This window comes from Canis lupus, chromosome 2 (assembly GCF_011100685.1).
Source record: "Canis lupus familiaris isolate Mischka breed German Shepherd chromosome 2, alternate assembly UU_Cfam_GSD_1.0, whole genome shotgun sequence".
In the NCBI taxonomy this organism is placed as follows: Eukaryota; Metazoa; Chordata; class Mammalia; order Carnivora; family Canidae; genus Canis; species Canis lupus.
In genome coordinates, this window is record NC_049223.1 from 28,513,048 (window position 1) to 28,539,141 (window position 26,094).

General features: G+C 41.7%; 1 protein-coding gene across 4 annotated transcripts in view; it reads left to right on the top strand.

The window, feature by feature from the left end:
* Positions 1-25,858, top strand: part of PRKCQ (protein kinase C theta) — a 173,574-nt gene extending 147,716 nt beyond the window's left edge. For 2 of the 4 annotated variants that reach the window (XM_038530178.1, XM_038530179.1), the window contains exons 15-18: positions 6,318-6,456; positions 14,350-14,538; positions 23,042-23,170; positions 25,152-25,858. In XM_038530178.1, coding sequence (XP_038386106.1) covers positions 6,318-6,456; positions 14,350-14,538; positions 23,042-23,170; positions 25,152-25,307 — 613 coding nt within the window. In that variant the 3' untranslated portion in view covers positions 25,308-25,858. Of the gene's footprint in view, positions 1-6,317; positions 6,457-14,349; positions 14,539-19,306; positions 19,436-20,783; positions 20,896-23,041; positions 23,171-25,151 lie in introns of those variants that run through there. The other 2 variants (XM_038530181.1, XM_038530180.1) reach the window with 2 other exon arrangements.
* Positions 25,859-26,094: the final 236 nt, after the last annotated feature.

Below are 26,094 nucleotides of genomic sequence, written 5' to 3' on the forward strand. Positions count from 1 at the left end.
ATAGCATAGGGTATGGAATTGTTGAATGACTATGTTGTACACCTGAAAAATATAATATTCTCTGTCAACTATACTTCCACAAAAGAAAGGTTAAATGATGCTCCACACTGAGTGTTGAAGGTTGCAAACTGTGTAATATAACCCAGAAACATTCCATCAGAGATGGTCAATATTGAGATACTTACAGGGTAGGCTGCAAACACTTTGAAAAACCTCTCCATGGGACACCTGGGTGGCTCAGTGGTTGAGCATCTGCCTTTGGCTAAGGGCGTGATCCCAGATTCCCAGATTTGAGTTGTGCATCAGGTTCCTTGCACAGAGCCTGCTTCTCCTTCTGCCTGTGTGTCTGCCTCTCTCTGTCTCTCTCATGAATAAATAAATAAAATCTTTTAAAAAAAAAAAACTCTCCATTCCTGGAGGGCATAGTCACAGGAGAGTTGCCCTATTTCAAGTCACAGAATAGTCTTAGGGGAGGTGTGCAAGTCATTCTTCTTAAGCAGTCTCTTTGGCAATCTTTGGATATAATGGGGCTGGTTTTGGGGGGGGTTTGGGTTGTTTCTGGTCTCTGTACAAAAATAACATGAAAAAGTTGTTTTGTACAATTCCTTAATCTCCAGGAAAATTGAAAAATACCCATCAGAACATTGAAAACCCTGATCTGAATCTATGGGTTTTTTTCTCTTTACATCTGTAATGCCTGTAATATATACAAAATATACCAGCACTGAGGTCTCAGTAGCTTGTGTAGGTTGCATGGATTGGAGGGAGAGAGGGAAGAAGATTAGAAAGAGCAAGACATCTTAGAGCTGAAAGAAACCTCTTGAGAGAAAAGCCCACATGCCCCCGTATAGTCCACTTCTCCATAGCACAGTGCTTTTCTCTAACATTTCACCTTATAAATTGACATTCAGAACAAAAAGACCAATAGCATCCTTAACTGTCTTTACTGTCACAAACTGTACCCACCTGAGGGCCCTTCCTATGTCCATGTATGAGAAATCATGAACCAATAAGACAGAATTTTATGCACCAAGACAGAATATTGGGTTTATTTAGTAGTGTATTCACTGAAGTTGTAGAGAGACCTTGAAAGATACCATCAAATAATTAAAGCTAAGAAGAGGTCATCATCTAGCAAGTACATGAGACTGAGACTGGCTTGCATTAAAAACCATTCAGCTCCCTATGTGTAACTTTACTGACCCAAACTGTCCATTTGGCAACTAAGTTAACAAGGGGATTCTATTAATTTCCTTCTTCTGACCACTTGGATTTATGAAGTCTGGGTTTGTTCATCAAAGAGGTATGTTAGTTTTAAAGCATTCCTATAGAATTACCACACAGTTGACAGCTTAAGCCAACAGAAGTTTATTCCCTCACAGTTCTAGAGCCCAGAGCTCTAAAACCAAGCTGATAGCAGGACCATCCTACTTCCCAAGGCTCTCAAGGAGAATGCTTCCTTGCCTGTTCTGGCATCTGGTGGCTCAGGCGCTCCTTGGCTTTGGGTGGCATCCTTCCTGTCTGCCTCTGTCTTCCCACAGCCTTCTCATTTCCCTGCACCTCTTCTGTCTTCATTGTATATCTCTTTGGAAGATACTTGGCCATCAAGATAATCCAAGATGATCTCATTCCAAGATCCTTAATTAAGGATATGAGCTTATCTTTTCAGGAGCCACCATTCAACCCCATATGGCTGGTGATGTAGATGGAATAGCCCTGGAATGTGTGGCCCTTTGTTAAGCATTGTGGCATGCACAAAAGCTACTGAAGTTCCAAGCCCTGGATGCCTAATGCAGGCACTTCCTGGGTTTTTATTTTATAATTTTTGGAGGTAAAGTATAAGTACATGAAACTACACTCAAAAAAAAAAAAAAAGTCCAAGTGAGTAAGATTCTAATTAAAAGTGTCAACAGGAAGAAAAATGGTGTCCTCAGAATTAGGGGAGGGTTTGCCAAAAAAAAAAAAAAAAAACCTATCAGAAAGGGGATTTTTTTTTTAGAGGAACAGAGCCTTTGCAGACAGAAGACGTGATTCCAGAAAAGGCACAGAAACAGAAGTAAGGAGGTCAAGGAAGGAACACTAAACAAATGGGTTCAGTTTTATTGGAAAGGTTATGGCTAAAGAATCCCAAAAACTGAGGCTGAGAGAAGTAGAGAAGCAGGTGCTAACATCATCATTTACCATCTGCCAGTGTTATAAAAATGGTGACATCTTAAAAGATGTCTCAGCCCTGGTTTGGGTTAAATGTAAAAATGAGGAGCTGGGAAATATGCAGACAAAGAAAGATAAGAGAATCTCCAATCTTAGAACTGAAATCCCTCTTAAGATGATATCTTATTAGTGATAGCACTGGCCCAACCCTTATATTTGAAGCCACTTACAAATGCTTTCACATGAATTACCTCATTTGAAGCTCACAAACGTACTGCGGGATAAGCAAGACAGGCATCATTATACCCATTTTCCAGATAAGTCATGGAGGCTCAGTGAGGAGGTAGCTTGGCTGAGCTGGTGTTCTGTAAGGTATATATGTGGAGTGAATAGCTGATGTACCTGTGAATGCTCTGGCCTTTGGGTTCTGTGGCATTTCCAGTTAGTCTTCCTCTGCCCTCATTCCTTTTCCTCATGGAGGTCTGGCTCTGCAGGGCAGACCTCTGGACCTTTCACATTCTAACTTAATCTCTCAAAACATCATTGACCTTTTCTCTCCCAATCCTTAACACTTGGTTCACCTTAGAGGGTGGAATGAAAATCAAACATGATGCTCATTTTCCTAGCCTGAGGCCCAGAGAACATTTATTTTTAGGATTGATTAAAATTCACCCGTGTAGTCACAGAAGACCCTGGATGTTAGCAAATTCAGTTCAATGAGAAAGAGTAGGCAAGCTTGGTTTAAGAGGATGTAGAAGAGAAGGCCTGGGTTTGCATCCTGGCTCCCTAATTGTGTGAGCTGGAATAAATTATACAACCCTTAAGAGCCTTGCTTTCAGTCAAAAAAAAAATGTGAATACAAATAATAATTCCAGGTCAGAGGGCTGTTGTGAGAATAAAATGATGAAATGGATGTGAGAGCAAGAAAATCCAATACGAATATTAGACACAATATTCACTATCCTCAGGATTTACATATAGCACTGTAGCTGGATATCTGGCTCCCTATTTATGACCCCCAAATCATCCTTTAGCCAAATTTCTAGGAACATGTGTACATGGCTATAAATGATGCAATATGTTCCATGTAGCAGAAACCCAAAATGATGCCAACATTGCATAGAGTGTAGATTAGAAAATGAATCTGTAGTTTTGGCATAAGGAGTAACATAACCTATACTTGGATTTATTGGAATTCATAAATCACAATGAAAGTGTACTTAATTAAAATTAAGGAACAGAAAAAAATTAAGGAACAGGAAGGTAGAAGACCTAAGGAAAGACAGACATATTGGACAGATATATTTGTCCTGATAATAAAAGTGTGACAACATTTGAGTTAGGATGAGAGAGAAACAGAACCAGTATGGATATGAATGTGAGATACATATTCACGTGTCCCTCTGGAGATACTCTGGCTACCCAACCAGACAGGAACAGTCAGTGATGCCCTGGTTTATGGGGATTATGGACCAAGCTAGCCCAGATGGAAGATGTCAACTCTAGGGACATCTGGTAATAGTGTCACTCCACCAGAACACAGCTGCATTCCATGCTCATTCTCTGTAGCTAATTTACTCTAGCAGAAGGTGGAGAGAGCAATGGAAGGGAACAGTGACTCTGAACTTCATTGCAACTCCTAATTGCTGGTGTTGAGCCAGTCCCTGGTAGGTGACGATTCATTCAGCGAACATGTATTGAATGCTCCATATGTGCTACCCTCCTGCCCAAGGTGTCCCATACAGTGGACAGCAAACAATACACATTTCCACCCTCATGAAGGGTTTAATGAGAAGCAAAGCAAACAGTGATGGGAACCTCAGGCTAATATGAATACTGAAGACCACTCAAACTTTTGCTTAAGCAAAATCTCAGCCTCCTTGAGAAACTATAACCGAGAGCACAGACCCATCAGAAACCAAGTAACTTCTCTCTCATCACTATCTCTCTTTGGGTTTACATAGGCTCTGTCTCTGCTCTTGGCCTAGCCACTTCACTTTTCTAACTGGTCATCCGTTCCTCAAGGGCATGCTGGAGGACATCCATCAGCAGCCCTTATCAGAAACCTAACGGAGACAGAGAGACCAATTAGTGCTGCCTTCTCACAGCCCCAACATCCCCCAAAAGAAAACCTGAATGATCCAGCTGAATCTAGTCACCTGAGGCGGAGGAGACAGGGCTACTTGCGAGGCCCTTTGGGAGCAGGATCTTTGAGAAGAAAATGCTAAGCAAATTCTCCAAGAGGAGGTACAGAAAAGAGTAAACCGACAGCTGTTCCTATTTTCTCCGAAGTCACCTTCACTAATAAGGAAGACCATGGTAGCCATCACTGCCACATGTCCTAAGCTTGGGTTTCAGAAAATTCAGAAATCCAAGGGCAGAGGACATAAAGGAAAAGAAACCTGGATGTTATATAACAAACTAGGATTCATAAGCTACCATCAACTAAAAAAAAGTTTAAAGCAATTGATGTCAAGTGTAGTACTTGGATGATCTTTAAAACATGAATTTCACTGGTAAGAGTGAGAAGAAATTGGCATAATGGCAATTTGTGTAGGAAAAGAAAAAGACACCTGGACTTTTTAGTTCATAGTAAGCTCACTACTAACCGCTACAGTAACCGAGTGTTAGGACCTAGCAGGGAAACCCCTAGGTTGCAGCAGGAAGGAGCAAGGGAGTCAGGACAGAAGCTATCAGTGCCACCCACGGTCATTGGCACAATTCGATTATATCTCTGGAGGATACTGGTTCCAGTCTCAGCACCAAATTTTAAGGAGAAAACTGATGAATTCAAGCTATTTGGAGGGCAGGGGCCAGAATGCTAAAGCATCTGAACACCAGGCCATATGAGGAACAAAATTCTTGACCTCGGTGAAGGAAAGACAAGACAAAACTTGAAGTCACTTTCCAAATATTCAGAATATCATGTGTAATAATAGTGATCTAGTACAATCATAGGGAGGCATAATTTGTTTTTGTTTTTAATCTTATCAGTCACATTTACCTAAAAATGGAATGGGTAATCTACAAGGGTACTAGTTCTCTAAGTAAAGAGGAATTTATTGATATGGTTTCCAGCATCAGATGGATTCTGGTTCTAGAATTATTCTTAGTTAGGAGCAGTCTTCCTCCATCAGTCTTGGAATTAGGTGCAGTATAATTTATCCACAAAGAAACAGAAATACATGAAAAATCACATAAAATGAGTATATTTTTCAGGCCTTTCTTCCCTCTCCATAAAAGAAAGAAACTGAGGGGATCCCTGGGTGGTTCAGCAATTTAGCACCTACCTTCGACCCAGGGCATGATCCTGGAGTCCCAGGATGAAATCCCACATCGAGCTCCTTGCACGGAGCCTGCTTCTCCCTCTCTCTTTCTCTCTCGCTCACTCTCAAATGAATGAATGAATGAATGAATGAATGAATAAATAAATAAATAAGATGATAGATAGATAAAATCTTTAAAAAAGAAAAAGAAAGAAAGAAACTGGGATAAAGAGTCCCAAGCCCATGTCTTGCCTATTGTTAGTATATTGAGCTGCACTTGGTCAGTCAGAAAGAGGAATCAGAAAACTTGAACCATTCCCCTGAAAAGTCAGTGCTACCCACACCGCTATCTTGTACACAAGTAGACAGGTGTACATGTTGTGTAGTATTAAATACGACCCTATGTCAGACCATCCCCAACTACAAACCCAGATGGCATTTCATCACTAGCTATTTCTTTACATCCCAATATAGTTTCTTGAAGCCACCTTAAAACTGAAAGATGCTACACTGGAGAGAAAACACATTTCCTGTCCCACCACCCATGCAGCCATCCATCCATAGCTCCAGAGATGCACCAAGCATTTCACTGGGCATGGGGGATGCAAAAGTCTGTCAGAGTCCAGCCTGAGAAAGCTGACCTGAGCCAAGTAGAGCCAGGTCAAGTCCCAATCACGAGACACTAGTCAAGGAAGAACCACCAAGGAGAAGGCAGTGAGCCCATGGACAGAGCCATAGATTGAAGAACAGGGTTGAAAGGGAAGAAGAGGAGCAGCAAATTATGTGCCCATGATCATCTTAGGCTGTGATGGGACAAGTGAATGCCCCTCATGTGGCAATTCTATTTTAACAAAATATGTATTTATTAAAGTGAGATTTTGCTTTGCTTTTGTTTTTCAGAGACCTGAAGCTAGATAACATCCTGTTAGACAAAGATGGACATATCAAAATAGCAGACTTTGGAATGTGCAAGGAGAACATGTTAGGAGATGCCAAGACAAACACTTTCTGCGGAACCCCTGACTACATTGCCCCAGAGGTAGGGATGTGTTGCCCGAATGGTGTGCACGGGCCCTTGCCCAGCCCCACATGTCCCAAGCCAAGCATCACTGCTCTTTCCTCTCCTGAAAAAAAAAAATCCAAAGAATTTAAGTAGTTTGTTTCAGGATTTATATTTGTTTTTCTGAGTATTTCATAAATATGGCTGCACACAGGGCTATATTATTATTTGATGAGTGCTCAGCTGACTAGTTAGTCTAAGTCTTGAATGGCTCAGCATATCCTCCATAGCCCTGGCTCCTCCTTACCACAGCCTTAAGCTGTATTCACTCCACTCAGACCAGCCGGAGGAAACAACAGTGAAGATCCAGGTGGTCACTGAACAGGCTCATAAGTATCCACCTGAATAAGTCCAGTGATTTCACCTTGGGACCAGAAAAACCTAAACTCTGGTTTCTAAGCTCTCTCGTGTCATGTGACCAGATTGCTGAAGTCTGCTGACCCTCATCCCCTCTTCTGTAAAATGAGGAGGATATTTATGGTCAGTGACATTTTAAGAGTAAAATGGAAAAGCCAAAAAAAAAAAAAATGGAAAAGCCTATAAAAGTTGTTTTGTTTTTTAAAAGATTTACTTATTCATTCATTTATTCATTCATGAGAGACACACAGAGAGAGGCAGAGACACAGGCAGAGGGAGAAGTAGGCTCACAAGGAGCCCAATGTGGGACTTGATCCCTGGACCTGGGATCAGGTCCTGAGCTGAAGGCAGACGCTGAACCACTGAGCCACCCAGGCATCCCGAAAGTGTTTTTTTTTTTTTAAAAAAAAAAGGGTGAGGAGCTCATATTCTAAGCCCTTAGAAGAATGGAAGTTGCTCAGAAGGCATCCAGCAGTAGTACTCTATCCATGTGCCCCCTGGTAATGGAGTCCTCCCCAGCTGTCAACCCCAGGGAGGTTGGACATCCCCTACCACTTGAGCCTTCTCATAGCAAAACACTCATCTTCATTGCCTTTTTTATCTCAATCTCCCTGTGCTCCTGGTTGATTGCTCTAAAGTCAAGCTATTTACTTTTTAAGTTTTTATTTTGAAATTATAGATTAACAAGAAGTTGCACAAATAGTACAGAAATGTCATATGTGTGTGTGTGTATATATGTGTGTATGTGTATATATATGTATGTGTGTATATGTATATGTATACACACACACACACACACACACCCCTTTTCTCTAGTTTCCCCCAATGGCTACATCTTCTCTAACTATGGTACAATACCAAAACCAGGGAATGGATATTGGTACAACGTATATATAGTTCTGTATCATTTTATCATATGTATAGATTAGTGTGATCTTATGCAATTTTATATTCAAGGAACAAGCATGGCGCTTGACACATTGCACTGCTAATAAAATATCTTTCAGAAGGATGAATGAATATCAATCAATGTGGAAAAAGGGGATGGTTGTTCGATAGTGATGGAATTCTGATTTCTTTGGTCAAAACTTAGCAAGTCTGTCATTGCTCGCATAATTGTGGCACCCTGAGTCTAAGAAATATGTTGGCTTTGTCCTGTGCTTATTTGGTATTTAATTTTGATTGAACTTCAACTTTCTTGTCTGCAAATTCCTTACACCAGAGCCTTTCCCTGGTTCTGATTCCTTCTGCATCTTCCAGAATATAGCGTCAGCAACCAACTTCTCTCTTTGCAACTTCAGTCTCTCTCATCTTCCAGCATGCTTGTCTTCACACTCTTCCGTTCTGGGCCCCCTTGTCTTCCTACTATAGATTTTCCATGAGAGATAGTACTTAGGACTATGGTTCTAACTCCAAACTCAATATGGCCAGCCCAAACTTCTTGCTCCAGCTATCACAGGCCATTCAAATATAACAGGTCTCAAACTCACTTTCTCTGTTGAACCTGCTCCGCCCCACCCCACCCTTCTCCTTTATCCCTGTTTTGGTAAATTACACACCTATTCATCTACTCACCTGGCTAGAAAGCTAGGAATAATCTGAGTTTTATCTTTCTTACCTTTCCCAAATCCAAACGCCAAAATGTAGCCCTCAGGGACGTCTATTCTTTCCCCTCCCCAGTCTTGTGACTGAATTAAGAATCTCCCTTGATTCCTTCTCAATCCTCAAAATGAATCCCTTTGATTTGACCTCCATTGATTCTCCAATTCCCTCACCAACTTCCCTGCTGCTACCCTACTCCAGGCCCTGAGCATCTCTTGCCTGGACGCCCTCTGCTCTCCAACACCATCCAACTTCAGGGCATTCTCTTTACATAGTTTTAAAGTTTTGTAAAAGATGCTCCCTCATCACTTAAAAGCATCCCCAGTCTACTTTTTATATGAATCACACATATTATTGCCAACCAGTATAGCCTATATGTTATAAAACATGCATAGAGAAGAATATAATCAGGTTGAACTAAAAATGAAATATACATTTTTTTTAAGATTTTACTTTTTAAATAATCTCTACACCCAACATGGAGCTCAAGTTCAGAATCCTGAGATCAAGAGCCAGCCAGGCACTCCAAAATAAAATTATCTTAAGTAACTAAATTTTATTGTTTATGAATAGTACATTTGTGATTCATTAAAATACTGAGATCAAAAAACTTCTTAAAATTTTAATTTAATGTTTTAGCACCCTGAGATTCAAAAGTCTGATTAGGTTTTTAATTCTTAGTTTCATTGGCCATCATACCTGGAAAAGATAGCTCATGAAGGCATAGTTTCACTTAGACTTCACAGTATATATTTTGGGCAAGTTTCATCATTGACAGTAGTGGTTGCAATTCAAATAATTCCATAATTCAAAACAATGTCTTTGATACATCTGACTTTTTTATTGTTTTAGCTTTCTTGTCTCAATGAATGGCACTGTTGGTGACAAAGAGCTGTACTGAGAGTCAGAGAGACCACTCTGCTACCATTTTCTTACATTCTATATATCCTTGTATTCTTCAGCATGATCTTCAAGCCTCCCTCCAGACAAAGTTTTAAGGATTTGCCATTTTGCCAAAATGAATTTTGTTTAAAGAGAGCCCAGCAATCCACATAATTGGGCACACAACATAAACGACATGCCTCAGGATAATAAGTAATAGCAATGATGGTAACACACCTTACAATATGCTGAAAGCAAACATACAAATGCAACCACCCCCACACTCCCTCTGAGAGGGGCTTCCCATTTTCCTCTTTGGAGACCTCAGTTACTGTTTAAAATTCTAAATGAGGGCACCAGTGTCACTCATTTGGGGAAGGAAACAGGACAAAAGATGATGAGGCCATAAGAAGGCAGCAGAGGCTGTGAAGCAGAAAAAGGAGCCACTCCAGCCATTGTTTCTCTACCAGTTTCTTTAAAAAATATGGACAATGTGAGTATAGCCATGTTAGGTTGCGGTTTAATCTAGGAGACATTAAATATGAAAGGATCAGGTTTCAGAATATCACTTCAGCTCACTAAGAGATCTTAAATAAGACAGGTAACCACCCGAAGTCCAATCACTCCCTTTGTTATATAGGTATCACAGGACCTGCGCCTCAGGAGTTCTTATAAATAAAACACATAATTATGGCAAACACCTAATGCACGTCAGCATATATCTGCAGACTTTCTGTTGTGGCTGTGTGAGTCTGCTTTGTGCTTCATCCTCCCTACTTAAAACAAATTCTTTATTAACATCACCTAGCTTTATGGACACCTGGGTGGCTCAGTTGGTTAAGTATCTGCCTTCTGCTCAGATCATGATCTCAGGGTCCTAGGATGGAGTCTTGCATCAGGCTCCCTGCTTAGTGGGGAATCAGCTTCTCCCTCTACCCCTCCTCCCTGCTTGTGCCCTGGCACAATGCGCGCGCTCTCTCTCTCTCTCACTAGCTCTCTCTGAAATAAAATCTTTAAAAACAAAATCAAAAACAAAAAGAACATCACCTAGCTTTAGAAAACTTAATTTCCACCACAGCTGTGTCCTGTCTTCCAAATTTCATCTGTCCTTCCAGATCAAGTGGTTTATGAAGACCTGAAGCTCAGAGCAATTTCTGGTTGCTTTAGCTCCCCCTTCTGACATGTCCTGAGAATTGCATGTGAAGCAGCCCACCCCTACCCCCTCCCCCACCCTCACCCCCACTCCCAACCCTTTTAAGGCAAATGCATCTGAATGAAAATTGTGTGCATACAAATGCACACAAACGTTTTCTTTATCTTTCTCCCTGCAGCTACTTTTAAACTTTCCCTTAAGGAATACTACATCTTCTCTAAACTTCAACTTTTGTATTTAAAAACTGAGTTACAGATGGTGGCTAGCATTTTTATGCTGGAAGTCAGCCGCAGATTGCAAACATCTGTCTGCAACTTAGTCTTTATTTTCACAAATGGGTACCAGTTGACCAAGATAGGTCTTTATCCTAGGACATATAGTCATTTCCGTAGGATGCAGCACGCGGTCTTGCCTACTTTTCACTGGGTTCTCACAGCAACCCAGTAATAAGCCAAATGTTATCACCACTTTTCACAAATGAGATGCAGGGGCGGGGCCGTGAAAGAATCTGCCCCAAACTACACCATGAGGGACTGAGCCAGAGAGAGAACCCACAACATTTTGCATGGTTGACACAGTTGCATTGTGGCTTATCAACTCTTGTGTTAGAGACACTCCTGCCATATCCCTGAGACTCATACCAGATGTATCTGATTCCCCAGGACAGGCCTGGAGTCAGGTAGCAGTCAGAGATGGAAGCTATGCACATCATTCTGCTGCATCGCAAGCCTCACCAGCACCAGGACATGGAATGTCTAGAATGTAGCATCATTTTCCTTTCCAAAAGCAACCAGTGCTTTTTGAATAGTACTTCTACTATTCATTCCATAGGTCCGTGTAAGAAAAAATTCCATTTCAAACAAGGAATTCTAACAGTAAAATGACCTTTGTGTATTTATGAGTATATGTTCACACAGGGAGGCCCACTGAGGTAGGCCTCAAATTGTGGGGCGGGAAGGATGGCCATCCCAAGAGTCTCACTTTTTAATCCTGTGCTTCAATACTATTATCACTTCTCCCTATTGGGTAATAAAGCAGCTCGTCCCCAACCCATCCTGGAAGTGGCAATTGTGAAAGACAATGATTTTCTCTTTTTTAAAAAAAATATTTTTTTAAAGATTTATTTATTCATGAGAGACACAGAGAGAGAGGCAGAGACACAGGCAGAGGGAGAAGCAGGCTCCTTGCAGGGAGCCCAATATGGGACTTCATCCCAGGACCCCAGGTTCACGACCTGAGCCAAAGGCAGATGCTCAACCACTGAACCACCTGAGTGTCCCATAAAAAAAAAAAAAAATTTATTTAAGTTCAATTTGCCAACATATAACACTCGGTGCTCATCCCACCTCCTTAGTGACCTCCTTAGTGCCCTTCACCCAGTCACCCCATCCCCCTACCCTCCTCCCCTTCTGTAACCCTTTGTTCCCCAGAGTCAGGAGTCTCATGGTTTGTCTCCCTCTCTATTTTTTCCCCAGTTTCCCTCCTTCTCTTATAGTCTCTTTCACTATTTCTTATATTCCACATATAAGTGAAACCATATGATGATTGTCCTCCAATTGACTTATTTCACTCAGCACAATAGCCTCCAGTTCCATCCACATCAAATCAAATGGTGGGTGTTCATCCTTTCTGCTGGCTGAGTAGTTGTTCTTTGGAGAAATGTGTGTTCATGTCTTCTAACCATTTCATGACTGGATTGTTTGTTTCTTGAGTGTTGAGTTCAATAAGTTCTTTATGGATCTTGGATGCTAGCCCTTTATCTGATATGTCATTTGTGAATATCTTCTCCCATTCTGTAGGTCGTCTTTTAGTTTTGTTGATTGTTTCCTTTGCTGTGCAGAAGCTTTCTATCTTAAGTCCCAATAGTTCATCTTTATTTTGTTTCCCTTGCCTTCATAGATGTGTCTTGCAAGAAGTTGTTGCAGCCGGGTTCAAAAAGGATGTTGCTTGTGTTGTCCTCTAGGATTTATGGATTCTTGTCTCACATTTAGATCTTTCAACCATTTTGAGTTTATCTTTGTGTCTGGTGTAAGAGAACAATCCAGTTTCATTCTTCTGTATGTGGATGTCCAATTTTTCCAACACCATTTATTGAAGAGACTGTCCTTTTTCCAATGGATAGTCTTTCCTGCTTTGTCAAAGATGAGTTGACTGTAGAGTTGAGGATCCACTTCTGGGTTCTCTACTCCATTCCATTGATCTATGTGTCTGTTGTTGTGCCATTATCACACTATCTTGATGATCACAGCTTTGTAATACAGTTTGAAATCAGGCATTGTGATGCCCCTGGCATTGGTTTTCTTTTTCAATATTCCTCTGGCTGTTCGGGGTCTTTTCTGATTCCCTACAAATCTTAATCTCCTCTTCTTCATTTAACAAATTGTTATTGTATTCCTACGGTGTACTGGTTTTAATTGAGGCAAAATATACATACTATAAAATATACCATTTTACCATTCTTAAGAATATTATTCAGTTAGTATTAAATACATTCACATTATTGTACAGCCAGTCTCTAGAATTTTTTATCTGGCACAATTCAAACTCTATATCCATTAAACAACTCCCCATTTCCCCAAACCCCAGCAACCATCACTCTCCTTCCTGTCCCTATAAATAAGACTCTTCTAGGGACCTCATATAAGTGGAATCATTACAGTATTTGTCTTTTTAAGTCTGCCTTATTTCACTTAGCACAATGTCCTCAAGGTTTATCTAGGTTGTATCATGTGTCAGGATTTCATTCTGTTTTAAGGCTGAATAATATTTCACTGTATGTATAGACCACACTGTTTATCCATTCATCTGCTGATGGACACTTGCACAGTTTTAGAGAAGGTCACAGCTCAGTTTGTTAGGATGACAAGCATCAAGCACAGTCACGTGTATGCTCTCTACCTTCTAACATTAAACAAGGAAGCAGCTGAAAGGCCAGAATACAGTCTTTCCTACCAGGAGAGTGGATTGGTGAAAGGGTAGAAATCTTTTTGTTAGGTGGGATCCCAGACTTTAAACCCATGTCCCTAAAGGACAGATCAGATCAGTTCTACTCAAAGCACTGCTGTCAAGCTGGACACTACTCTCAGAGGATTTCTGAATCTGAAGTCTGTTATCCTAGTCTGTTATACAGGGGGGCCACTGAGCTAGGCATACTCCCTAAATTTTTTTTCTAAGAGAGAGAACTTAAGCTGCGAAGGAGGGGGTAGGTGCAGGGCAGAGGGAGAGAAAGAATCCCAAACAGGTTCAGTGTGGAGCCTAACACGGGGCTCAATCTGCCAACCCTGAGATCATGACCCGAGCCAAAACCATGAGTCAGACATTTAACCGTCTGAGCCACCCAGGTGCCCTACTATATCTTGACTTTTTAACAGAAACCATAGATGGAACTCCTTAGTCATACAACTGTGTCTGGACAGGTTTTAAGGAATGGATTTGATCAGATGACTTATCTGGATGTGTGATTACCTACTGAAAGTTTATGCAAAGTCTCAGGTCAGCAGAAGTCAGTAAAACATGTGGGTTTGGTTTAGCTACTCACAGGAGAGCAGATACCAGTTTGCTTAGGTCTAAGTCTACCTCCCAAGTCCTCACATCCCAGGTGGGAAAATGAAGGCCAATTGTACAAGTCACTTGTTGCACATAAGGCCAGAGGAAAAGTATAAATTAAAATCAAAAAATGTTTGCTCAGTTTGGCACTGCCCACTCATTTCTATCCAATCATTAGCTTCTCAAAAGATGCAGTTTTCACTGTGATGGGTGTTAAAACCACATAGTGTCATTGCCATCAACTATTTACTGAGTGGTGTTGAAAAGTTCAAGCAGGGTTTTCACTCATCCACCTCATGTTTATTAATTACACCTCTACCTCTTGGTCACAGATCTTGCTGGGTCAGAAATATAACCATTCTGTTGACTGGTGGTCATTTGGAGTTCTCCTCTATGAGATGCTAATTGGTCAGTCACCCTTCCATGGGCAAGATGAAGAAGAGCTTTTCCACTCCATCCGCATGGACAATCCCTTTTACCCTCGATGGCTTGAGAAGGAGGCGAAGGACCTTTTAGTGAAGGTAAGAAATGAAGTCAAGGAGACTCCATAGGATTAGTATTACGTATTCTGATTGGTACTCCCAGACAGATCTAAGCTCTGATTTATATATGGTAAACAATAGTCCTTTCAAACTGGGTTTAAATGGGATGTTAACCATCTGCGTCGAGTTACCAACAGGATGGACGTTAGATACCAAAATGAGAAGATGAACATTCATGGGCATAATTTACACAAGAAAGGCCCAAAAACTAGTTCCATGACTCTTTTAAGATTTTATTTGTTTATTAATTCATGAAAGACACAGAGAGGCAGAGACCCAGGCAGAGGGAGAAGCAGGCTTCCTGCAGGGAGCCTGATGGGGGACTTGATCCCAGGTCCCCGGGGTCACCACCTGAACCAAAGGCAGACGCTCAACCACTGAACCACCCAGGCATTCCGAGTTCCATGACTCTCGAATGCCCTCACTCTCAGATATAACTGGCCCATTTGCAAGCACAATTTGTGGCTTCACACTCAACCTTTGGTTTCCCATTGTCCCCATTAAACCCACTTGGTCCAGTTAATCTTCCCCTTCCCACCTGGACAGAACGTGCAACATTCCTGTTCACTCTTCGGTGAAAGACAAATCTTTCATCATTCCTAAGCCATAAAAATCTCAGTTTAGAAATTAAAACTGTTCAACCCCAGACAGAAGTCATCACATCAACCTAATCCCTAACGCAAAGACTTCTAATGCCTCTCCTCCATCATGTTCAGGGCTGGCAGCCAATCACCTTTGGAGAAGGGAATGTGGTCATATTGTGGTCAGCTGTGTCCTCCAACTGTTCTCTTCCTAATTCTTGAGTTTCTATTTCAGGTCATACCCAGTTAAAAGTAGGGAGAGAACGGAGGGATAAGGAGAAACAATTGTTCTTTTGTCTGGGTGGCTTCATACTCTGAACCTGGTGGGTTGTTAAGGCCACCACTATTGTGGAGCATTCTAGTGGGTCTTTTCAAAGTACTATTTGGTGGGGACATTTTTGGTGGCAGCCCTTGATACACAGGCTGTTCAGTCTATTCCCTGGCCCAGCTACTGTACCAAACTCCACTTTCATGATGCTCCATCTCACTACTCGCTGCCTGCTGAGTGAACCTCTTAGGCAGTATTTAAAATGATGCAGACCAGCTCCCCTGCCACATCACTTTCCTCTGTTCACTGGGAAAAAAAATGGATGCATTTTTCACCCTATAACTCAGAATTCAGACTGTCATCACCTCTGCAGCAGTCCCCAGAAATCACCACCATAGGAGTCAGATCCCTATCCATGATAGCCCAGAATCAATGCAGAACTGGTAATGCCACAGATGGGCACTGGGAGCTCCTCGGATAAACTAATGTAGGGACATAAGAAGCACCTGAGAGCCGTCATTAAAGATTTAGATTTTAGGGGCACCTGGGTGGCTCAGTCAGTGAAGTGTCTCTTGATTTCAGCTCATGTCATGATCTCAGAGTTGTGAGATTGAGCCCCGCATTAGGCTCCGTGCTCAGCAGAGTCGGCTACGGATTCTCTCTCGCTCTCCCTCTGCTACTCCCCCCCATTTTCTCTCCCTAAATAATAATCTTTAAAAAATTTTTGATTTTAGGCAGTCTTAGTTTACCTTTTTGTAGGATGCAAAACAGTGTATCAGTACAAAAAAAAAAAAACCATAAATCACAGTACTACAAATCCTATTACATATAACAACCACCTGCTCCCAATGAGCTGTCCTGACATCTACTTAGATCAAGGAAAGATGTACCAGTGTGATCAAGAAGCTAACAACTCTAAAAGAAGTGGGCCAAGAATACAGGTGTTTTGAATTTTGACATCTCCTATCTCAGCTTGCTTTAAAAAATCATTTAGGTAAATAATTTTCAGCCTTGGTGTCTTTATATTGAGAAATGGGAATAAGACTTTTCAACATCAGAACATACCAGTGGATTTTAAATCTAAACTTAAAAAGATTACCAGGTCCATTTTTTTTTTCCACTAGTCTACTTGTTTCTTATGAACTATTTGGACTTAAATGTAAAGGGCATCCGCTTCTCCCGCTCTCATACAACTGACAACTTGTCCAGAGTCTTTGAAATGTTGAGGCAACTCTAAAGTTCCCCCTCAGGAATCAAGATGTTGAATCTAAAGTGCTGACAAAGCCCTCCCAGGACACCTAGCCCAAGGCTGATGGCATTTAAAATCTGACTCAGTTCAATTCAACTTTCCATTTCTATTATCCAAACAAGCCATAAACCTAGAAAACTCTCAGAATGACCAATTAAATACGCTTTTAATGACTGAACAACACACATATTAAATGAAAGCTGATTTCAAAATTAGCCAGTTAAAAATATGACTACAGTAAAAACAAAGCAGGAACGGGAACAATTTTGCTTTACATAAAGGCAAGTTCAAACATTATTAGAGTTGCTGCTGTTATTTTACACATTGCCCTCCGAAGGACTTAAGGTGGTTAGTTGGCTCCAGCTGCTGTAATGAAATATCACAAACTGAGGTACTCAGACTCTAACAAATTTATTTATTAACAGTTCTGGAGGCTAGAAGTCCAAAAGCAAGGTCCAGCAGGGTCAGTTTCTGGTGAAGGCTTTCTTCCCAGCTTGCAGGCAGGCACCTTCTTGCCACGTCCTCACATGGAAGAGCTCTCTGCTGTTTCTGTTTAGAAGAATGCTAATTCTATTGGACCAGCTTCCCACCCATATGACTTCATTTAACCTTAATTACTCCCTCATTCCAGGCACACTCACTTTGGGGGTTAGGGCTTCAATATATGAATTTTGAGGGGACACACTTCAATCTGTGGTGTGAGGGTACACTGGGAAGGCCTGAGCCCACAAAACCCACTGGAAGAAGGAAATAAGGAAAGAGTGTAGGGGCTGCCTGTAGGCGATCCACCTTCATCTCTTGGTGTTCCATAAAGCTCAACAGCTGTGCTTCCCAAACCCAGTTCCTCCTTGGGTTCTGGAAGAGCTCCCAGTGAGGAAGGAGGGTGAAGGAGTAATGGGGCCAGGTGGAGTTAATCAAAAGTAAATGCTGGGAGTGATGGTTTTAAAGGACAGAAGGACTGGTGGGGGTGGGGGGAAGAAAGAAGGCATCCAGTTGGAGGAGGAAAGATGACAAGTCACATGTATGGAATATTACTCAGCAGTAAAAAGGAATGAACTATTATTGATGCACAAAACCACTTGTATGGCATTATGCTGAGTGAAAAAAACCCAGTCTCAAAAGGCCGCATACTGTGTGAGTCCACTTGTGTAACATTCTTGAAAGGACATTGTGGGGACAGAAATCGGATTAGTGGCAGTGGGGGTTAGGGAGTATGACTGTAAAGGGGTATCCCTAGGGACAGCTTTGTGCTGACAGGACAGTTCTGTATCGTGTGTGTCATGGTAGTTACCCCAATCTGCACAGGACATAAAATGACAGAGAACCAGACACAGATATTGTATCAATGCCAATCTCCTGGTTTTGGTGTCACACTGTCATCACAAATGACGTAAGCATTAGTGGAAACTCAGTGAAGGGTACTCAGGACACCTGTACTAGCTCTTAACATCCTGTGAATCTATCTGTACAGACTGAGTGTGCCCATCTCAAATTTCTATATTGAAACCCTGACCCCCAAAAGTGATGATTATGGGAGGTGAGGCCTTTGGGACCTAATTAGGCATAGATGAAATAATGAGGGTGGGACCATATGGACTGTACAGTTATACAAAGAGGAAGAGAAAGATTTTGCTCCCTCCAAGTGCACTTACCAAGGAAAGGCTATGTGAGGACATAGCAAAAAGGTGGCCACCTGCAAGATAAGAAGAGAGTCCTCACCAGAAACTGCCTAGGCTGGCACCTCAATCTTGGACTTCTAGTGTCTAGAACTATAATAAATGTTTACTATTTAAGCCACCACTCAGTCGATGGCATTTTGTTTTAGCAGCCCAAGCAGACCGACACTATAATTACTTCAACATAAAAAAGTGTAAAAACAAAATAAAATCTAAGGCTAAAGCTAACAAATACCAAAACCAAAATCAGGTGCAGCTTCAATAGCAGGAAAAAGATTTGCTGTCACAATGGAAAATAAATCTTGTTGAACAGAGCAGAAACCAAGACAACTGGAGATAAAGAATGCTGGAGGGAAGGGCTGGTTGGTGAACATGGTTTTAAATCCCTGTTGAGGAGATGGGGCTTATTAGTTCCCATGTGAGTTAGTAAAAATTCCCTGTCCTTTGCTGCATGAGAAAGAAAGTCCTCTCCTGTGTTCCAGCAGTTGGGCTGATAAAAATTAGTTTCCATCATGCCATTTGCTGACAATAAGACTGGCTTCTAGTTTCATCTCTGCTCCCCATTTGCTCTATAACTTTGATCCAACAGTTCCCCACATCCTTCAGATCCGTTTTCTGCAAAGATCAAAGGTAGTAACATTTCTGAGAAACTTCCTCTAGAGGATTATATATAATGTTATAAAACCCAGAAGAAATGGGTCCTCTGAAAAAGTGGCATCTGTTACAGCAGCAGCAGCAATGTCAGCCTCTATCCCTTTTAGCCCTTATAGGGCATAGATGCATGTGGTGTCCTGAACAGCTACACAGTGGAGGAGGCTGTGCTCTGTCAAGAATTACAAAAGGGACACTGCTGTTCAGTTGACTCTTGCCAATGAAACACCCCTCATTCATTCATCCAGTATGTTCTGCTTGTTTATTTGGAAACTGCTGGAAAATGAATGATCTCAAACAGAACCACCTTTCCTTTCTGTAGAAAGATGTATCTGAGAAGGGAATGAAGAGGGGAGAGCACTCCTGGGATGGGCACTACATGCTGGTGGCCATCCTCAGCAGCCCAGCACTGACGTTCTAGCCCAGACAGTCGGATAAGTTTAAACAAACTCCAGCTGCATCCTGGCCATTCATGTACAAGGTGTGCTGTTTCCTATAAATGTAAACCATTCTCTGACAGTGTTAGTGAACAAAAGCAAGTCTCTATTCATGAACATTGAGTCCCCCCCGTGCAGCATCCAAGGCACAGAGCCAATGGCCTCCTGTGAGTTCACCAGTCATCTTCAGGACCTGGGAGGAGGAGGAGTGATTTGCCATAGGCCAGAGAAGACAGTGATTTACTCTTGTGCAAAACTAGAAAGAAATTTGAGTTCTGAAGCTGGAGATCATGTTATAGTCTCATTACATGTCTTATCTTTTTAAATATATATTTAACTTCACAGGTACATAGACCAGGCTCAGAAAGCTTTGTCATGATGCTCTAGGTACAAATGCCACACATGGTACTGGGAAAATCTAATGGGAGACAGCATGGTGTACATGTGGCCTGGGGCAGTTACTTCTAATTTAATTCACTGAAGCCTTTAATTATAACAACACAAGCTACGTTTTGGTCTGTGCTCAAGGCACATCTTCCCTCTCATCTTATTTCATCAAAATATCCTTAAGAAGTAGAGGTCAATAGGATATTATGGTTGTTTCAAGGGAAGAGATACAGGGCAAATCACTTATTCCCTCTGCTTCTAAGAAATCAATCTGCTTGTTTAAAAAAAAAAGATTTTATTCATTTGAGATAGAGATACAGAGAGAGAGAGAATGAGCAGAGGGGAGAAGCAGACTCCCCACTGAGCAGGGGAGCCCAATGCAGGGCTTGATCCCAGGACCCTAGGATCATGACCTGAGATGAAGGAGGCAGACGCTTAATCATCTGGGGCCACCCAAGTGCCCCTCAATCTGCTTTCCATCTGTTGACTTACACTGGTGTTTGAGTCTGCAGGAAAAATATTTACTGTGTGACCTTGGTGCCTTTTCTATATGCTGTTCTATTGCTAAAAACAAGAGGCTAACAGAAGCTGAGACTGAAGACATGGTCTGCAAGTAATAAAGTAGAAGGATAGCTTGCTCACTTACTCAACAAACATTTATTGAGCATCTACTTTTTGCATGGCTGTGCAAGGTTCTGTAAGAAAGAGAAACATAAATGGTGTCTGCCCTCAGAGCTTATACTCTGGTAAAACAAAAATACTCTTTAAAAATATATATATAGTGATATTTTCTCTAATGAAGGAAATATGTTCAGATGTTCTGTGGAGCTTAGAGGAGAGACTAATTCAACACCAGAGCAAGAAGGGGCTGCTTATAATTTATTTTTTTTTTAAGTCTGAAACTTAAATTAAATGTTTTAATTACATATTTCAAGCTGCCAAATCCTCATGTGTAAAACTACCTTCCATATCAAGGAACATTTTTCAATGATGTGTCACAAAGCCCCTGGGGAGATGAAAATTTCCTCCAGCCTAGAGAACTGAGACAGACGTGGTCACAACCAAGGATCCGGCAGTGATAAATCTTGTAAGATTTATTTTTTTTTAATTTATTTTTTTTTAGACTCTACCCCTGACTAGGGCTGGATCTGTGGTCTTGTGCAAGTTACATAGCTACTCTGAGCCTCAGTTTCCTCAGCTGACAATGGGACACTGATATCTGCTTTTAGAATCTGTTTTTAAAATCAGGATGATATAGCTGAGACATCTAGCAGCATCCCTGACTCTCAAAGAACATTGCTTGGAATGAGTCAGAGAATCAACCATATGACCGTGAGCTTGACTTGAAGGGTAGGGAGAGCTCACCAGAGTTAATGTAATCAAAGAAAGCTTCACAAAGAAGAGGGAGTATAATGTCACCATGACTGGTGGGCTGGGATTTAAAGATGAAGAGGAGAGAAAAAATAAAAAAAATAAAGATGAGGAGAAGGAAATAGGAGCAGAATATGGGGAGAAGTACCTCCTTGCAAGATGGAAATGTCACTAGTGAAGGACAATGGTAGGAAAGACAGGTGGCACATCCAGTGAGTAGACATGTCTGCACAAAATAGAGGGGTACAGTGGGAATGGAAGGATGTGTGTCAACAGAGAGCCTGGGATGCCCTAGGCGTTCCTAGGTCACTAGGCGGTCAGAGGACTAGGGCTCACCAGGGCATAGAGATGACCTTGCTTCACCCTGCATTTTACAGGTGAGGAACTCGAGACTCAGAAAACTTGCCCACAGCCTCGTGGGTAGTAAGTCTCTTGGGTGACAGCCTCATGTTAGTGGTTTTCTAACAGAGCTGAACCTTAAGTTCCATTGAGAGACCTCAGCAGCCAGCATAGGGTAAGGGGGGAAGGAAGTTAGGGTGACTAGCCATGTGGCTCTACTAGGTGGTTGCATGAGTGTTACACTTGGACTTTTAAAAAGATTATCATAATTACAAAAAAGGAAAAAAACACTTCACTTTGCACGAAGTGAACATGCAACATCCAAGCATGTTGGTTTTTGTTATTTTAGTTTTGGGATTGCGGGATAAGGGTGGTTTTGGTAGAGCCTCTGAAGATTTTCAGGTAGGAAGGCAAGACAAGTAAAGCAGTGTTTGAAAACATATAGACTGGCTGTTCTTAAAAGAAGTAAAAGCAAGAGATCCCTATAAATTAGTTGTTCATGGAGGTGAGTTCCTGCCAGAAGCTCATGGAAAATCACTTCATTTCACTCTGGTTTCTGTTTCAGGGACCCATGGTGTCCTTAAGACACCCTGTAGCCAGCGGTTACATTCTAAACAAACATCTAGCAGGGGTATGAAAAAAGGGGTAACCACTGCAGGCACTCAGGACCTGTGGCTTGCCTCTTGGCTCAAGAGGCTTGGTCTCTCCCATTCAGTACTGCCCTTGACCTGCTGTGTTTCAGTTCGAAGAGTTTCCAGATTTCTTTCCTATCCTGGCCAATGTTCAGTTTCACCTCATGAGGAAAGTAACAGGAGAGGGGACAGTGTGGGGAAAAAAACAAGTCAAAAAATATTAAAGATGATTTGAATTAAACATTACTTTACCAGCAGGTTTGCAGATGTCTTGTTCCAAGGGGGCTATTGGCAACTAGTTTATATTATCCCTGAAGTGAGCTTCTCCTCATAGCAAGACGGTTATCCTTAGAAGGCAGCTTTGTAAGAAATCAGACTTGATCAATGGGAAGTCAACCAATTGATCACTTATTCTATGTTGTTGCACTTTACACCCCAGGAATCAGTGTGTGTGTGTGTGTGTGTGTGTGTGTGTGTGTGTGTGTGTGTTTATCATCCCACCCACAGAACAGCCCCACAGGAAGGACACTTGACTCACTTTACACATGAGGACACTGAGTCGAAAAGTTTGGTATCCTACCAGAGGTCCTATAAATTGGTCTAGATCCCCTTGAAAGACAGCATTTCTAGGGCAAAGAGCAAGGAAGCAAAAGCCCAGATTCCAGAATATTTAGAAGGCTCAATTGAGGGAGAATGTTGTCACCGGTGTGACTTGAAGCAACAGGTGACACTGGTAAGTAGGAAAATAAAGTTAGAAAAGCATGTGTCAAATCGCTGAGCCTTTACCTTCATGGAGTCAAATTCCTGGGGATCCAAGCTCAGGTACTAAGAGATGCAACCTTGTCTGAGGCTTCCCTTTAGAAATAACTGCTCCTTTCTGCTGTTGCTCAGCTGTTCGTGAGGGAACCTGAAAAGAGGCTGGGAGTGAGGGGAGACATCCGCCAGCATCCTTTGTTTCGGGAGATCAACTGGGAAGAGCTTGAAAGAAAGGAGATTGACCCACCATTCCGGCCTAAAGTGGTAAGGACCCACCCAGGACCTTTGGCTCCCCACCATTCCCGCCTTGCTCCACTCACCCCCAAGGCTGCCTGCCTGCTTCCCCTCACCCCTGTGTGGGCCCCAGCTTCCCTCCTGGATTCAGTTCTTGGAGGAAGGTGCTTCCTTAACCATAATTCAGGTTGTTTGGCTGGTGGGGGGTTGGGGAGCAAGGGGATGTTACTCTTGTTTGCAGTATCTAACCTCTGCAACGAAAATGTACCTGCATGAAAAGGAGCTGTTGGGCGTACGTGCCTCAGACTTAACACGCACGTGCCAGGTGACTCTCAGATGAGATAAGGAGTTTGTCTGATGTTTGTAATTCATTCACATACCTGTATCTCCTAATGGTGATTGTTACATGTTCTTTGGTTTAAGAAGTAAATTGGAGCTTAAGAAAAGACAGGTCTCTAAACTCCCATGTGTACGCTCACTAGCAAAAGTCACTAACCTCACTGAGAAAAAGTGACTTGACCACTTGCAGAACAAGCCGCCATAAAGTGAAGACAAAAATAAAACACAGTTAAGATGAGAAAGTTCTGCAGATGGATGTTGATAACAATGCATGCGCTTAATGCCACCGAACTGTACTCCTAAAAATGGTTCAAATGGTCACTTTTATGTTAGGTATATTTTAGTACAATTTTTACATGAAGTTATTTTTTAAAAGAGTAAACCAAAGGGGTGTGTTTGCCATCTTTACCCATTCCTGGTGATTCCTGGGAAAAAAAGAAGTAATGACCCAGATAGATATAAACCATCTCGACTATCTCTTTGCATAGAGATGACATCTCTATGTCTGTTCCATGGGTGAGATGTTCCATGGGTGGGATGACATGCTCCACTCTAGAAAAGAGCTACTCCCATTCATCAGGATAGCGGTTGACCAGAGGAGGCAACTGTGTTCTCAGGGTTAGCAAAGTTAGTCTCAACATTTGACCCAAGCTCTGGGGATGCTCTAAGGGTTCTACAGGCTGGCCTATAGCACTCTTGTTATTTTTAATAGCGTCATACCTAAACTATGAGTTAATAATTTGTGATAAAATGAATTTTTACCTTGTTTTAGCTCATCAGAACAATATAATTCATGTCTCAACTTCCATGGTACATTACAATCAACTTGATATTATCCACCTAAAAATCAGACTTTTGATCTACACTTTCCCTAGAGGACAATTCTCGATTCTACCAGTAGGAAGGAATTTCCCTCATGTGTTGTCTAAACAGCTATTTGTAGGCAGAGGCCACAGGCTATTGGTCTCACCAGCCAGGAGCCCTCTTGAGGATAGGAAGAGCCTGACTCTTAGTTACTCATATATACACAAAGGTGACTTTTGATAATCTAAAAAAATTGAACCATACACCATACAAAGCAGTATTTATAAATAGGTGTTCGTTTTTACATTCTTTCTTTTTCTTTTCTCATGAGCACCAATGGACCAGGTGGCTTAAGGGGAGCTAGTCCCAATCTGTCTATAGAAGAAGTCCAAAATGGTTAATAATGAAATTAATATGGGTAGAGGACTAAAAATAGTGAAGGATATTGATATAAGAACAGGAGTATATAATCTGCAAAAGTCCTGACTTCTGCTCCGACCCTCTTCCCCTTCCCCAAACTGTCCCCTGAACACCAAAAGGCTACAGGTCAAATCTGGGCTCACCACTGTTTCAAAGGTTGTCAATCCTGTTTCATGTAAACTATTGACCAGAAGCATGAGATACTATTTGATGTATATAATGAAATTCCTTGACATGAATTTAATTGTACCATTGCTAAGGGCACAGCTCAGGATCTTAGAAATGTTCCATAAATCCTATGACCATCTATAAATATTATTTCAGTTTACCTGGAATGCCCACATGGTCATACACAGATTGAACCCAGATAACAAAAATGAAGATAAATAATTCAATGCCTGATTTTCTTCCCTTTTTCCCTCCACCCTTCCCTTAAACTCGGATGAAGAAATCACCGTATGACTGCAGCAATTTCGACAAAGAATTCTTAAATGAGAAACCCCGGCTGTCATTTGCTGACAGAGCCCTGATCAACAGCATGGACCAGAACATGTTCAGAAACTTTTCCTTCATTAACCCAGGGATGGAGAAGTTGATATCCTGAAGCACATCCCCTGACACACAAGGGAATTTGTCTTGTGTCTGTGAACTGGTTCCAGTGACGCTCCTTGGATTCCTTTTCACCTTGGGAAAGAAAAGAAACACTCAATAATACAGGCTGAGACCTTTTAGCTCCTCACTGACTTTGCATCTACAGCAGAAGCCAACTCCTCCACTAATAACTACACCCTTCGGTGCTTCTCTGTCCTCTCCTGTGGCCACTCTTGAAGCGAGGTCATTACTAACCATAGTTACTTACTGGCACAATGGTTCTCTGCAATGTGAAAAGACCTGAAAAGTTAATACTGCCCGAAATCATGGCTCTTCACATGGGCATCAACAGCTGATGAGTGGCCGAAGGCAGAGTGAGCACAGACGTCTCAAGACTGAAACAGCGCCTCACCCTCTGCAGGAGTGGACTTCATTCAGCCACAGACAAGTAACCACTAACCTGTTTTGTTCTGTTTGCATCTGTGGAAGCGTAAATGGTGGTGGGGGAAGCCCTGAATAGGTTTTTATGGGAATTCTTCACAATAAACATAGCTTGTAACTCGAGATTTACAGATCCATTCATTCTGATTAGGCATGAGATTCTCGGGAAAGAGGAAAATGGAAAGTAAAGAAGAGCTCATGTCACTGAGATGGAGGGTTTAATAAAACACCTACTCTGGCTATCTTGTCAACATAGACAGTAGAGTCCAACAAAGATAGAATCACTTACTCCTGCCAATAGAACCACCCCATCCACCCATTCTCAGTTGATTTCAGTATCAGTGGAAGTCACTCATTAC